The sequence below is a fragment of the Populus alba genome, chromosome 8 (assembly GCF_005239225.2).
Source record: "Populus alba chromosome 8, ASM523922v2, whole genome shotgun sequence".
Taxonomy (NCBI): Eukaryota; Viridiplantae; Streptophyta; class Magnoliopsida; order Malpighiales; family Salicaceae; genus Populus; species Populus alba.
Window position 1 is genome coordinate 9,917,631 of NC_133291.1, and position 15,363 is coordinate 9,932,993.

General features: G+C 34.6%; 3 protein-coding genes across 4 annotated transcripts; all 3 read right to left on the reverse strand.

Annotated features, from left to right (window-relative positions):
* Window positions 1-4,999: 4,999 nt before the first annotated feature.
* LOC118054852 (protein indeterminate-domain 5, chloroplastic) lies at window positions 5,000-9,366 on the reverse strand. Of its 2 annotated transcripts, XM_035066620.2 has the most exons (4): window positions 9,192-9,366; window positions 8,828-9,037; window positions 8,108-8,504; window positions 5,000-6,369 (listed from the first exon to the last, which is right to left on the reverse strand). In XM_035066620.2, exons 2-4 carry the CDS (start codon window positions 8,979-8,981, stop codon window positions 5,298-5,300), a joined length of 1,623 nt encoding a protein of 540 aa, XP_034922511.1. In that variant the 5' UTR covers window positions 8,982-9,037; window positions 9,192-9,366; the 3' UTR covers window positions 5,000-5,297. The 2 variants fall into 2 exon arrangements, with proteins under 2 accessions (XP_034922511.1, XP_034922520.1); XM_035066629.2 differs by lacking the exon at window positions 9,192-9,366 and having other exon boundaries at window positions 8,824-8,965.
* Window positions 9,367-10,750: 1,384 nt separating this feature from the next.
* Window positions 10,751-13,075, reverse strand: LOC118053884 (uncharacterized). The gene is made up of 3 exons (XM_035065283.1): window positions 12,372-13,075; window positions 12,007-12,152; window positions 10,751-11,748 (listed from the first exon to the last, which is right to left on the reverse strand). Exons 1-3 carry the CDS (start codon window positions 13,073-13,075, stop codon window positions 10,751-10,753), a joined length of 1,848 nt encoding a protein of 615 aa, XP_034921174.1.
* A 66-nt stretch (window positions 13,076-13,141) lies between these two features.
* LOC118053892 (uncharacterized) lies at window positions 13,142-13,990 on the reverse strand. Its single transcript, XM_035065287.1, has one exon. It carries the CDS (start codon window positions 13,988-13,990, stop codon window positions 13,142-13,144), a length of 849 nt encoding a protein of 282 aa, XP_034921178.1.
* Window positions 13,991-15,363: the final 1,373 nt, after the last annotated feature.

Below are 15,363 nucleotides of genomic sequence, written 5' to 3' on the forward strand. Positions count from 1 at the left end.
CAATGGAATTTCTATCGATGATTTAAAGGTCGATGTTATTTTTCTAGCAACTTCAATGTTTGTAAACCTAAAATTTTATTCGTTAAATGATATATATTTTTTCAAGAATTATTAAACATGTCATTGCCAAAGCTAAACAAACTTATATTAAAAAGTCATCATTTCACTAGGCGTCGTACTAACTGGTTAATGAATCCCATTGTGAACGGACCCCCCTAGACATTGCGACATCGCACTCGACGAGCCCGCATCATAAGTAAATATCTGGCCTCAGGTGTCTGTTCTTGTTTGGCACCTAATAACTCATGATCATCGGCATTGCACCTAGAAAAACTAGCAGTGATCTTGTCCTTACAACATGCAATAGACTTTTCCCTAAGCTTCTATACAAAGTAATGAATAAAAAATTAAACGATTCTGATTTAAAAAAAAAATTCAGCAGCATCTCTCATATAGAGATGACTACCCAAAATTTCTAAACTTGCAAATACACATCATATGTGCTAAAAGTCAATTGATTTATTCAATTTCTTCTAATAATTGAGCAATTGAGCATAATTCAATTTCTTATAAAATTTTCATTTTCTACATGAGAGTATTTTTAATCATAAATTTACAACAAATTATTATAAATTTACAAAAATAAAAAATAATAATTAAAATTAATCCTACACATTTAATTGAAATTGAACAATAAAATTGAGAAAAAAACAACTAAATATCACCAAAATAAGGAAAATATTATTTCTATAACAACTAAAATTCATGTCATTTAATAATTCATAAAATTATTAAGAGCACAAAATTGAAAAAAATAATGAAAAAAAAAATAATGTAAGAAAAACACAAAAAAAGAAGAAAGAAGAATGAAAAAAAATCTTACCTTAGATATGTTTTATTTCGACTCTTAATTAAAAAAAGAAGAAGAAAGGTAACATACCTTAGGTTGAGAAGAGAAGAGAATGCTTGATCTCAGGTGAGAAGGAGAGTGAGAAGAGAAGAGAAAGAGACATAAACGAGTGTGTGAGAGGAGATAAAGCCCTGATCTGTCATGGTTTAGGGTTTTTATTTTAGTTTTTACCGATAGGATTAACGATGGAATATTAAATATTAATATTTTTAATATTTTTATCCGTGATTCCATTTGTAAAGTCAAATTGAAATTTAATAATCTTGATATCTAAGCGCTTTTTACCAACAAAATCATAGATTAAAAATTAAAAAATAATATTTAAATGTTTTCTTCAGTTATTCTTTTGTAAAGTTAAATGAAAATTTTCAACATGCGTGAAAATTTTCAAAAAGCTCATCCAAATATTACTGATGACTTTTTATTTAATCGGTAATTCTATTGGTAAAAATAGTGAACAATAAAAAGATCATTAATTATCATTGCATTTAGAAGCGAAAAGTTCTCATAGTCTCTGGAAATACCGTCGGAAACATTCCATTGATATACCCTTATGTAATGAACATTGTAAATAATTCCAGGGTGAAGGGTAATAGTTTTCATGATATTTGAAAGACACCAATAGATACTTTCCGTCGGTATACCCGTATGTAATGAATATCGTGAATAGTGCAAGGGTTAACGGGAGCAATTCTTATGATCTCTAGAATATATCAATGAACACATTTCATCGATATACCTATGTGTAATAAACATCATGAACCAATGGCAAGGTGAAGAGGAGAAATTTTCATGGTCTCTGGAATATACCAATAGACACATTCTGTTTGTATATTCATATATAATGTGTTTGATGACAAATAATTTTTGATAACAAATTGTATTTGTATTCTCTACTATCCATCATGCAAATACTTATATTCATAGTTGCATATATAACACAATAACATCAATTCACATCACAGTAATAGAATAAATATTTCTTAGTCATTCAATAATAAATTAATATCATTGTCATTACATTGAAATGAATTTCATCCATAAATATTTCATTATAGTTTATAGCATTACACATTCATATTGTGCAAATTAATCATAATTCTCGTCTTCTTCATCAATTGACTCGTCCTCATCTTTATCGCAATCTTGTATGTTAATTTCATTGATATCATCTTCATCGATTTGTGTATGTCAGCTGGAGCCTAAAATATCTTTCAACTCCTAAGCATCAACATGAATAAAAATATTCTTATTGATGTGAAAATTTATAATTTCTTCTAAGTCATTAGACGAAGCAACTCAATATGTATCAACTAACTCATTAAGTTGAAATACATTATCTTTCTTGGTTAATTCATCGTTATCATCCTGAACAACCTCGACACGACCCCTGAGTTTGATTTTCACTACAAATAACCATTAATAGGCTCTTGAGCAATCCTTTCTAAAAAAAGGATTGCATTTGTAATAAACTTGCTGGCATTACTTGATGAAACTAAAGACATTGCTGATGTTACAGATTATAGCTTTTGAATTAATTTTGACCAAACCATGATGGGGATCTACTTTGATTCCTCTCTAAGTGGTGTCATACTAATAACATTTGAATAAAAATACTATATTTTACTCGCTATGATATTCTAATTCAATGACCTCTCTCAATAGAAGTCGATCCCTTAACATAAACCATATTGTTATGTCTTTTTACCCTGTTCATATTCTTCTGTATGAAACACATGTCCATTGATGAAATACCCATAGTAGCACCTCACCTTTCTTTCACCATGAAACACCTAAGTAAAAAATTCGACATAGGTTTCATCAATTTACAAACAGATATAATTTTATAAAATCCAAAACAAACCCTAACATATACAAATAATAAATTCATATAACAAATTTGTATGAGAAAAACTATAAAACAAGCAAACACCCAAACAAAATATATATACTACAAAAAATATGCAAAAAATTCAACATTTTAAAATTGGGTTCAAGTAAAACAAAGATAGATTTACTTACTTAAAGTGGAGAATACTTGACAAAATTTGAATTAGAACACGAATGTTGACAAACTAAGTGTTGTGGTGGTTGGATTTATTGTGAGAGGTTGAATTATGTTGAGATCAGGGAGAGTGAGGGGTGGCTGTTTGTTGCAGTAAAAAACACATAAGAAGAAGGAGAAATAGGGGAGGGAAATGGGAGGATTGATTGTCAGGTCAGAAATTAAATATCACCAACTACATTACCGACATAATTACTCTATTAGTAATTTTATTGGTCATTTTGTCATTAAAAATGTTATGTCACCATATGATTTGTCTGTTTGAATCTCATTGTAATACCTTCCATCATTTCTTATGTATATACTGAGGTAACATTTTTTTGTCAGTGTTTACAAATGAATATAGGGAAGGAGAATTATGTTTACCGACAAAATTTCTGTCAGCATTTCTATTTATATTTACCATTTTCTGGTCGTGTAAAATAAAAATTTTGTAATTTTGCAAGTGCAACATCTTAAAATATTGCACATATTAATTGTGAGTTTTACCAAACTGTTAATTTTTTTTAAAAAAATTAATCCTTGCTAGTTTGTCAAAACTCTTTTCAAGAAGTGCTAAAAAGAAAAAAAAAAAACACCTTTTGTAATTCTACCTGGGTTACCCACTATGTTAGTCTATCAATTAACAAATTCGAGACTAGAGAAGAGAATTTCAGAATTAGGCCTTGGGAAGAAGTAGAAAATTTGAAAGCAGGTAGGGAATAGTTTTCACAGTCACGGATCAATGATTCCATAAAAAGAAAGGAAAGACAGTAATCACGACAAAGCTGGAACATGAGTTTGCGCTATAATTGCGATAGCGAACAATTGTGTTGCCTTTTCCTGTCGTCTCTGCAGAATACATGGCCGAGATCGGTACTCGTGAGACAACATGCCAAGACACAATCCTTCAAGGAATCCAATTAAAATTATTAAATCCTTTAGTTCTTTTTCAATGCCACTAAGAACAAGAGGAGGATAAAAAAAAAAACAAGCCAATATTCTCGTTGAAAAACTCTAACGTGGGTCTATCTGTTACGAGACTGCTTGTTATCTTAAGATAAAAGTAGTCAACGTCAACAAAATGTCATGTCTCGTGTGTAGAGAATGTCTACAGAATGTGACTAAAACAAATATTAAATGCAAACAAAGAACCTGAGATTCAGCGATTTACTCCTTGGTTTCTGTACTGATATATGATTTTAGGGTTAAGTATTAGGTGAACTGACAAACTCTTTTAGAAATAATAAAGAAGTCGAAGAGCTTCATTTCGTACGTTTTTCATATTAAATAATTAACACGTATCAAGTTGACGAATAACAAATCGAATTGTTGGCTGTCCAATCTATTGGATGTTATTAGCGAGTGAAGGATCTTCATTGAAAAATTAATAGATGTCCTTGTTCTTGACTTTCCACTCAACATCAACAGAGGATTTTCTTCGCAACAATATTTTACTTCAATATAATTGCACATATATTTCGTAAGGCAGGTTTCTATGCATGTATATATTCAGAGAAAATCTCTTCTTGTTTTTCAACATTATCTTTTTTATCGGACAGCAATAAATGCATTATGTTTTTGAGGATTAACTAAAATTGATTCGAGGAAATCAGACCAAATTTGTCATCTTTTAAGGTGAGATCTAATTTTATCTTTGGAGGGTTAGTTAAATTTTCCAAGAAGAAAAATTCCTTTTAAGGAAAACACGATTAAGATTTTCAACTTTTTAAGGATTAAATCGAGAGTTTTTAAGCAACAGGGACAAAATATAAGATGTTTGTGAAGGGGTATGGGGCACAAATTTTTTAGCCTTGGCGGCGGCGCCAGGGCCACCCCTTGGATTCGTCCCTGTAGACTACTTTCGAAATATAAGCTATGGTATTATTTGTGTAAATCATGGCACAAATTCTTATTTCATAGATATTAGCAAACAAAAACTCGTTTCGAGTTGTAAGAGGGTGCTCAGTACCTCCTCTTTAAGTGCTGAATAACCTCGGTATATTGATACAAACAAAGCAAGTAAGATAAATATATTATACACATTGAAAAAAAAAAATAGTAATTGGTAACTAGAACACAGTAATTTAGCTGAAGGAAGCCTTGAGAAACATTTGCTGATGAAACCCTAGCGAAGCCTGAAGACCTGCAGAATATTCAACCTACTACATGCGTCCCTAATGCTGAATAAAATTAAAAAAAAAAAAAAAATACATCCATACCTAAACTGCCTCTTCCTTTTTTGGTTATTTTCCTTCTTAAATGCCGTTCACTGTAATTTTGCACTTGCATGCAAACGGTTGACAGGTTGTGCTGACTTTATTTCAGGGTCAATGGCTTATATTATTGCATGCTATGTTGATCCCCTTGAGGAAACCCTCCACCAACGTTTCTTACCCTGCCTCCGACACCAAGAAAATCCAAGGTCAGCTTATCTGACCCTGCAAGACTTTGATGTAACTTGTCTTCGCCTACTTTGCTAAAATTTGAGCTATTAAACCCCGTGTAGCTATTATCCTGTTCATTTCCAAAAATTGATGAGCTCCCATTGGCAAGAGAATTCATCAATCCTTGAAATTGGCTTTCACTTTCCATCTGTGTTTCTAAGCTTTCACCTACAGTTGGATTGCCGAAACTGCTGCCAAAGTTGGTGGAAACATGTGGCCTAACAGATTTAGCACCGGTTGTTGAAGAACTCCCCAAGGCTTTCAGTAAACTTGCTGGACTGTTGCTGCTCGTAGTTGAACCCATTTGAGCGGCTTTTTGAAGCAATGCAGTAGCAGACATATATGGGCTGATATTTTGCATTGAAGTGTTGAAGAGGGAGGACATAGTACCCGATCCGACATGATCACCACCCATGTTACTGGAGAATAGTGTTGTCCCTTGGTCAGCACCATTAACGTTGTTGAACAGGTTGGCATTTAAGAAGCCGGAATTCACTAAGCTGGTGCTTCCAGTGTTGGCATTTTCATTGCTGCTTACACGGCTAGCGTTACTATTATTTGGAAAGAAGCCAAGGTTAAAGAGACTGGAAGCTGAGGAGTTGTTAGTGTTGCTTTGAAGATCAGGAAGTTGCATTAGTCCTTGTAAGGATTTGTTTGGAAATGGTCCTTGATTTGCATCTCCCATGAAGAAACCAGATGAATGCATCATCGGAATTGAAGAAGGATTAGGTGGAGGAATTAGGTGCTCGAATTTAGCAGCCCCAGCATTGCCCAGCCGTAACATGTTATTACCAGATGGGTGATGAACTTGTAACTGGGAAATTTGGGAACCCACTTGAGATAGGCCTAAGCTCATGTGGTTATTTCCATATAGATTAGTTCCTATAGTGTTTAAGCTGGTAGGATGCCTTGCACTTTCCTGAGCTAGTGCGTCACAAAAAGCTCTGTGGGTGATAAAACTATCACGCCTGCAACAGTAATTACAATGAAAACAAAGTCATTAGACCACCTCTCAGTTATCAATGAAAGAATGCACATCTATAATGATGATTTATTATTTACGAGGCATTTCTAAGAAGCTAAAAAAGAATCGATTCAAGAACTGCTTGAACGAAAGAAGAAAAATATATTACAGTCAATTTCTTATCATCCAATCTTTGAATTAAAGGGGCGCATCTGTGCATATATTATCAGAAAGTCATTTCCTTCGTTTTTCTTAAATGAATTCATGGCAGTAGATGGAGTAGGCATGTGAAATCATGCATGGTAAACTTCAAAAGGAAAATAAGTAAAACCGAAAAGGAGAATATATAGCAATGTCAAGAAAATAGCTAGTGTTTTTCTATGGTCATGCAAATTGAATAAATAAATTCGACTCGGCTTGATACCTTAAGAACGAAGAAGACATAACATGGATTTACTTGTATTCTACGTGACCACCAAATCTTACAGTCTGGTCTTCGACAAGGAAATTTTTTATTTTTTGCGCTGTCACCTCCCCCCCTTTCCACGAATAAGTCAAGAGTTGAAGCCGTAAAGAACAGGAAGAAAACCTTAATTTCTTCCTTTAGACAGAGAGAGAAGAAAATAAAAACTTGTGTGGATATCACATGAATTTTTCTATATTTTGTATTTTTTGGGATATCACATGAATTTTCGTTTAGGAGAATTAAGAAGAACAATAAGCTTTTATTTCTAAAGTTGGGAGAAAATGTGGGGGCAAAGAATTTGAAATATGAATCAGGAAGAAGGATAAATCAATCCAAGTCTGAATGCTAATTTAGGCAGCGGCTCCTCAATAAATGAACGAAAGAATTACTTGCTACTTCGATGAAAAACCAGAAACTCATAAGCCTATTGCGGAAACTTAGCTTCAATTGATGCAAAATCCATGAAGACTCCCCTTTTCCATCGAAGGGATATTTACCATTTCCACGAAAGTTGTCAATAAATGACACATTCTCAGGAAATCTCTGATAAATAAAAAAGGACTGCAACTGCAATGCTTTCAAACGACAGTAAAAGCCACCCCCTCGATAAAAAAGAAAAAAAGAAATGAAGAATTGAAAGTTTATTTACTTAATTAACGCTATTATTCTGAGAAGAAAGAGGGAAGCATCTCAACCCCACAACCCTAACGTTTTCATGGGAAGAACTACCTGGAAGAACTGAGCCAACACAAGAAGAGAACAAACTCAATAACATATACATCCATCCGACTCACATGAGAACAAACCCGGCGGCCAGTACCAATATACTACCTGACACTCTCTACAACAACACGTGAATCCAGAAATAAGTTAAAGGACTGGCGGTGTTACCAATGAAGAAATATTTGTCACTTTTTATTTTTTTCTTCTGTTTTTTCCCTTAAATTTGTTATCATCATGTCTTTGGAGACCTTCACATAGCATGCCAGTACACAGATTGCTCACATGCAACCAGTCCTTCTGCCGAGTGTGTGTATGAGAGAGAGTTAGGGTGGTCGAAGGATCCAATCTACGAGTAATCCAAAAGAGGATAAGAAGAGTACTATAGCTTTTCATCCTTTTCTTCTTCTTTTTTCACTCACCCATCTTCTTAAACTCTCAGTCTTTCAAACTTTTTTATCATCATACTTTTGTCTATAGCTACAATGAATGAGTATCAATGACGACTATCATTAAGGTTATATGATTAATACTGGGAAAAAAATTTATTACTTACCTTGAGAAAAGAGTACCACAGTCACATCTGTATTCTCTAGTACCGCATGTCTTAGAATGGGCTTTCCAATCAGATTGAACAGCATATCTTTTTGAGCACTTCTCACACTTCCATTTCTTCTCACCGTGTTTCCTTGAGTAGTGTTTTTTGATTCCAGTAAGGTCGCCAAGAGCTCTAGAAGGGTCATGGTGGACGCATGTGGGCTCGGGGCACAGATAAACCTTCCTCCTCACTTCTTTTGTAGTCTTCTGCTTTAGCTTCCAAGGTAGGTTGTGTCCTCTTCTGTGGAGCTGTAGGTTTTGCTCCCTTTGGAACCCTTTGTTGCATACCTCACATATGAACCTGTTTGTTGCCATTAGGGTCTTGGGAGATAGTGCTATCACCTCTGCATCTGGATCTGTAATGAGAAATTGATGCCACAAATAATATTTACTATTAGAAAAGGAACTAGCTAGTAATTTATAGTAAGGAATACATCATGTCTGAGAAGAAGAAATTTAAAAAATAAAAGCTTGTCAATGGTTCAAGTGTTGCTCAAAAGTTAGTCATAATTTGCATTAAGTATTCATGAAATTTAACAAAACCCATGTAAAAAGTATTTCTGTTGTCCCTTAAGAAGTAGAGATAGGGTTTGATTGGTGATTGGTAGGATTAGGGAATAGTAACATATACTCATTTGATACATGAGTTGACATGTATAAGATACAAAGAGATACTTGCTTGGTGTTCCAGGTTGATTTCTCCTCTTCTTCGGAGGTTCTGTGTTTGGAACAGTAGAGGAAGTGGTTGTTGAAGAACGTTGCTGTATCATCAGGTTTTCGTTTTCTTCCCTTGCCCGGCCGAAGAAAGTAGCAGATGATGAAGCGGCGGCCATCTTCAAGATTTCTTTATGTAGTACAGCTTGTTTCTCTCTCTTCAAAGCAAACGAATCTAGGATTGACAAAAAAGGATCAGCACATATTCGAGGGCTATGCTATTTGGATAGCAAATCCACCGAGGGATTGAAAACCTCAAGTTCTTGTAAGAAGTAAGCAAAGAATATTTATTCAAAAGAGAAAAAAAATCTTGGTCTTGGATATGTTACCTCCTTTGTAGCCCTTTAGATACAACCCAGAAAGAACCAAGAGGAAAGATTAAGTTAAAACCCGCAAAGAACCAAGAGAAAAGTATAAAAGGGGACAGCTACGATCCGGAGATGGAGAGAAGAAAACAAGCAATCTTTATACCTATTTTGCTTCTACTCTTTGTGAATTCTTGTTGTCTATCAATATATATATATAAACTTGATACTATCACTCAGTCTCATGAGCGTTCCTCCATCATTTAATGCCATGTATGTGGACACCACATACATGTCTACCTTACACATTCATTCTCTTTGGTGTACGTTATTTTTTTTTTCCTTTTTTTTTTATATATTTCGAGAGATAAAAAAAGTTCTTTTTTTTTTGCTTGTGAAACGATCACTCTATTCAAGACTTTATTCTATTATATAAAGATTAAATAAAATTAATTGATGTCTTTCGCATTTTGCAGTACCAGAGTTGGGGTTTTTTTTTTTTTACCAGAGCTGGCTATTTTTGCTGTATCAAATAATCATTCAACTGAAAATTCTAAGTTATTGAGTAAGGGTTAAGATAGAATTTTACATCTTTTAAAACATGTATGGCTGTATATACAGAAATAGAGAGAGAGGAAAACTTGTGAGTTAATTCAAGAGGAGGAGTAATGGTGTCATGGTTTACACAGTGCTCACACACAGCCTAGGCTAATGTGTCGTATGCGGCTTTGGTTGGGACACCGGGCCCCGTTGGCCACACCATCTCTCCTTCTCTTATTTCGTATCTTGTTTGGTGCATCGCAACAATACTCCCTTTCGTCACTCGCACAACTTTTCGTGGCCTCCCTGTTCTGCCTGTTTGTGAATATCGCCTGGACTGATCACAAGATATGTTGACGTTTTCCTTTGATATATATATATATATATATATATATATATGTTATTTTGCCTACGATCAGTTTAATTCTTTCACCTAAAACATCTCATCCAAGCAAACGCATCAGTATATGCGCGGAATATATATATAATGACAGAATATTCAAAATTTTAAATGCAAAATAAACAACATTTTATATTATTCTCTAATGTTATTTATAATTACAGAATATTCTATTTGTCTTTAAAAAAATATTTCAATCCAAAAGTCTAATGAATAGTTTTATATAATATATCATCTAAATGAAAAAAAATTATATTTGAAATTTCTATGGATCCATCATTATCTTGTTCATAGTTTTATTAATTTGATAAAAAAAAAAAAGCTGATGGTAAAGATTCAACTGTTAAAATATAAGATATAAAGTCGAGAATGAACTAGCCAACGAGCAGTTTTATATTGTTTTCTAAAAAAGCAAGCTTATATAATCAAATTCATGTTTTTGAGCTCAAGAATTTAAGCCATGTATAGTTTTTTTTTTTGTTAATAGTCGAAATTTTATTGAAAGGAAAAAGCTACAAAGATAGTAGCCTAACTTACATCAGAAGAACAAACAGAGGAAACGGAAGCACAAAAACTGTTGCATGAAACAGGGGATAGCAACAAAAAGAGAACAGATAAATCAAAAGAAACCAACTCCTCCCGACTAAACATTCTCTATATTAAGCTCGAAAGAGTTGGAGTCAAGCCTCAGCCATAAAGCAATACTTTGGCGCACCATGGAGAAACAGATTTGAAGGTTAGGGGCAACGTCATTAAAAATAACATCATTTCGATGAAGCCAAAGATTCCAAACAACGCATGAGAAAAGAAGTTGCCATGAGAGATTTTGTTGCTTGCCTTTAACCATAGAAGACCATTGGAAGCACATATCATCAATAGATTTTGGAAAAACACTGCAAAAGCCCCGATTAGAAAGCAGTTTCATCCATATATTCCAAGAGAAGTGGCAGTGAATGAAGAGGTGACTTGAAGATTCCAAGCTTTTATTGCAGAAAGCACATCTTGACTCTTGAAGGGAGAGGTAGTCGCGTTGAAATAGGAAATCTCTTGTGGTTACTTTATCTTGTACAAGGAGCCAAAGGAAAAGCTGCACTTTTGGTGGGGTTAGTTTTATCCAAACAGAAGATTGGAATGGTTTGGCTCCACCGTAGAGTAACTGGTCCATCAATTTGGAGCAAGATTTTACACTGAAGAGGCCATCGTTGTTGAGGGTCCAGATTTTCTTATCCATCTTGTGGCAGAACATTGGCTTGGATTCCAGCAAGGATGATAAAAGTGATAGTTGTTCTTGTTCAAAATGAAAAAGAGGTATGCGCCATTGTAAGGACCAGAGCCAGATTCCATTGCTCCATCTGCCCATGTCAGCCACCAAAGCATATTTAGAGGAAGACAAAAGATATAGCCTTGGGAAGACTGTTTTAAGAGGGTCGTCACCAATCCAGTTGTCTAGCCAAAAGGATGTTAAATTGCCATTCCCCACCATGAATTTGCAATGATTCGTGAAGACTTGGTGAACGTCGGTTTGAACAATGGACATAATATCCTTCCATATCTTGGATGGTTGGTTGTAGAAAATTGGGATCCCATTCTCATAAGATGGATTGTACATTGAAGAGATAATCATTTTCCATAAGCTTGTACCTGGGGAAGAGAGTCTCCAAATCCATTTTAGAAGCAGGGCTCTGTTTTTCGATATAAAGGAGCCTACACCGAGGCCTCCTTGTTTCTTATCGCGCATCACTATTCTCCATTAGATCTTGCAGAAAGATCTTTGCTTGGTACATCCACACCACAAGAAACGTCTTTGGATGGATGAAAGAAGCCTGCCTACCCCTTTTGGCATCTTGAATACAGACATAAAATATATAGGCAGTGAATTAAGGACACTTTTAATGAGACATAGACGACCAGCCATGCTTAGTAGTCTCCTCTTCCATATATGAAGCCTTTTACGAAACTTCTCTATCACTGGCTTCCATGTAGAGATACGAGATGGATTGGCTCCTAATGGCATACCAAGATATTTGCTTGGGAGGGAGTCTGATCTGCAAAAAATAGATGTAGCCAAGCGCAAGCACAAGTGATCATCGACATTGATACCAATAATGGAGCTTTTATGGAAGTTTATATGAAGGCCCGAAGACAGAGCAAACCATCTTAAAATTCTTTTGACTTGAACTAACTGATCAATATCTGCCAAGATGAATATTAATGTGTCATCTGCATATTGAAGATGGCTGACGAAAATTCCTGATGCAAATTACAGCCCTTTGATAATATTCCCACTAGATGCCCTTTGAAAGAGAACAGAGAGGCCCTCAGCAGCTATGTCAAACAGAAAAGAGGAAATCGGATCTCCTTGACGCAGCCCTCGCCGAACCGAGAATTCTTTTGAAGGAGATCCATTGATGAGGACCGAGAGTTTTGATGAAGAAAGACATTCATAAATCATGGTTCTCCATTTTCTGCCAAACCCCATATAACCCATGATATCATCTAGGTAATCCCAGGAGACTGAGTCAAAAGCTTTATGAAAATCAATCTTGAAAATCAAACCTGCTGCTTTTCGCTTTTTTAGATCACTCACCAGCTCATTTGCAATCATAAAGCCATCTATAATGTTACGGTCTGCTATAAATGCTGATTGGTTAATGCTAATGATATCTTGCATAACAGCTTTCAGTCTAGATGCAAGGATTTTAACAATGATCTTATAAATACCATGAATCATGCTGATGGGCCGAAAATCTTTAAACTCAATGGGTTCGACTGTCTTGGAGAGGAGAGTTACGTAGGTTGTATTGATTCGTTTGGGAAGCCTTCCTGTTCTGAAGAAGCTTAAGACTATATCAAGAATGTCTTGAGCAATAAAATCCCATGCTAATCTGTAGAATTTGAAGTTGAAACCATCTGGACCAGGACATTTTGACCCATCACAACCCCATACACCGCGCTTCACTTCTTCCATTGTGATTTCTTGCTCCAACCATTCAGAGGATTCTTTAGAGAGACATTTGAAACCCAAAGGATTTAACTACGGCTTGTTACCAGAAGGGGAGTCATACAACTTAGAGAAATAATCCACAGCAGCTTGCTTAATTCCCTGCTGAGAGTCAAAAGTGTTGCCATTATGGTGGATTTTAAGTATTGATGATTTAGCCTTCCTAAAATTGGCAATCATGTGAAAAAACTTGTTATTTCTGTCACCCAATTTGCACCACATCTGTCTTGATTTCTGCCTCCAAATAGATTCAATGTGATTGTTGCGAACCCAGCGATCTTTCAACAAAAAGTCTAAATGCTCCTGCTCTTGTTCGGTTAAACCTTCTTCTTCACATTTTTCCCCGAGTATGTTGATAGCTGAAAGGGTTCTTTGAAGGCCAACTTCTTGATTTCCAAATACAAGCTTATTCCATTGCCTCAATTTGACTGCAATATGATTAAGCTTTTTGAGAAATTTAAAGCGACCAGGGTGAAGGGAGCATGCATCATTCCAGAAGCTTTCAATAATGTGCTTGAAATTTGGGTATTGAGTCCAACAGTCCAAGAAACGAAAAGGACGCCATCCATGGTCTTGCAAGAAGCTACATAGAATTAGAGGGCAATGATCTGAGAACTCTCTTGGAAGTCGTCGAAGAGATAAACTGGGTAAGTGAAGATGGTAGGTTGAGCTTGCGAACATTTGATCTAGTTTGCTCTTGGACCTTCCTCTGAACCAGGTAAAATAACCCTCTGCTAAAGGGTATTCAATGAGCTCACAAGACTGCAGGAATCTGCTAAAAGAATTTGAGCCTGCAGGATGACAAATTCCACTGTTTCTGTCTTTCTGAGAGAGCGTTTCATTAAAATCTCCTGCTATTATCCATGGAACTTCAAAAGCCATGTATAGTTGACATACTGTATTCAGATTTCTTATACTTTTGATCTTTTAATTTAATGAATAAGATGGAATTTATTGTTTGATGGAATAAAGAATATTCAAGTTTGAAGAGTATTATATAATTTGGATTATTCTTTTCCCCCGCCCTGCACTGCTTCAATGGATGAAATTCGCATGGTTTCACGTTCTCAGAAACCGCAGTACATGAGGTAATTAAGTATTTGATATCTTCTTAATTACGCACGACATATATAATTAAGTACTCATTCAAATCCCTGATTAATAATTGCCATAAAGCCTACAATAATATATATGGGCGGATGTGAAAGTTTTCAGTGGTGGGAGGATGGTATCCCTCAACTTCACGTCCTGAAACACGGTAAGAAATAGTCGAGGCACTGTTGTGTAGCCTATTATATGCTTTTGCTCAAGTAGCTGGAAGCTTATTTATGGCTCCAATTTATAGCGTTACCATTTATATAATCATAGTAGTGAGCTTGCATTAATTTGATAAATAGCTTCTTCTAATTACCCTCTCCAAGACTTTATATTTTTTAGGAAAAGATGTATAGAAGGACACAGTACAGGGAGGAGAGAAAAGGTCGGCAATGTACATTTACTCTGCATGATTTTTAGACATAGCAATTAAGGCTTGGCTGTAAACCGAATAAAAAAGCGAAGGAGGACGCATAAATGAGCTTGGGATAAGTAACTGGAAAATTAGCTAAGTTGGACGCTGGTTGGGTCGGTTTTATTTGAAGAAACTTGGTAAAAACTCTCATTGGATTGGATGCAAATGAGAAACTATATTATTTTATCGTATCTAAATTCACACTTAATCCATTAAGATTAAGATTCTGTTTGGAGTTTCGATTACACCGGCTTTTTATAAAATTTTAAATATTTTTTTATTTTTTTTATATTTTGGAATTTTTTTAATATAGTGATATCAAATATATATATATATATATATATATATATATATATTTAAAAACCTTTACTTTAATTTATTTTCAAATAAAAATTTTTAAATAAAAAAAATTTATCACACTCTCAAATAGTCACTAATACTTTCTCATTCATGTTTCTCTTTTCTCTATAATTAATATATTGATAATGATTAAAGATTGAGAAATAAAGAATTATTTGGATGTGAAGTTAATTTGATGTAAAAAATTGAAGTTTGGAAGCTCAGATTTTAACCTTCTTTCTTGAAAGGACCATTATATATAAGTCAGGCAGATAACAATTATCCCTCCCAAAATTTAATTCATCTACAAAAGAAACCAAAATTTTTTTAATTAGAACAAGGATAATTTTTATCTTTATTGATTATCTTTCTATCAAACATATCCTAAACAACTTAATTATTCCCG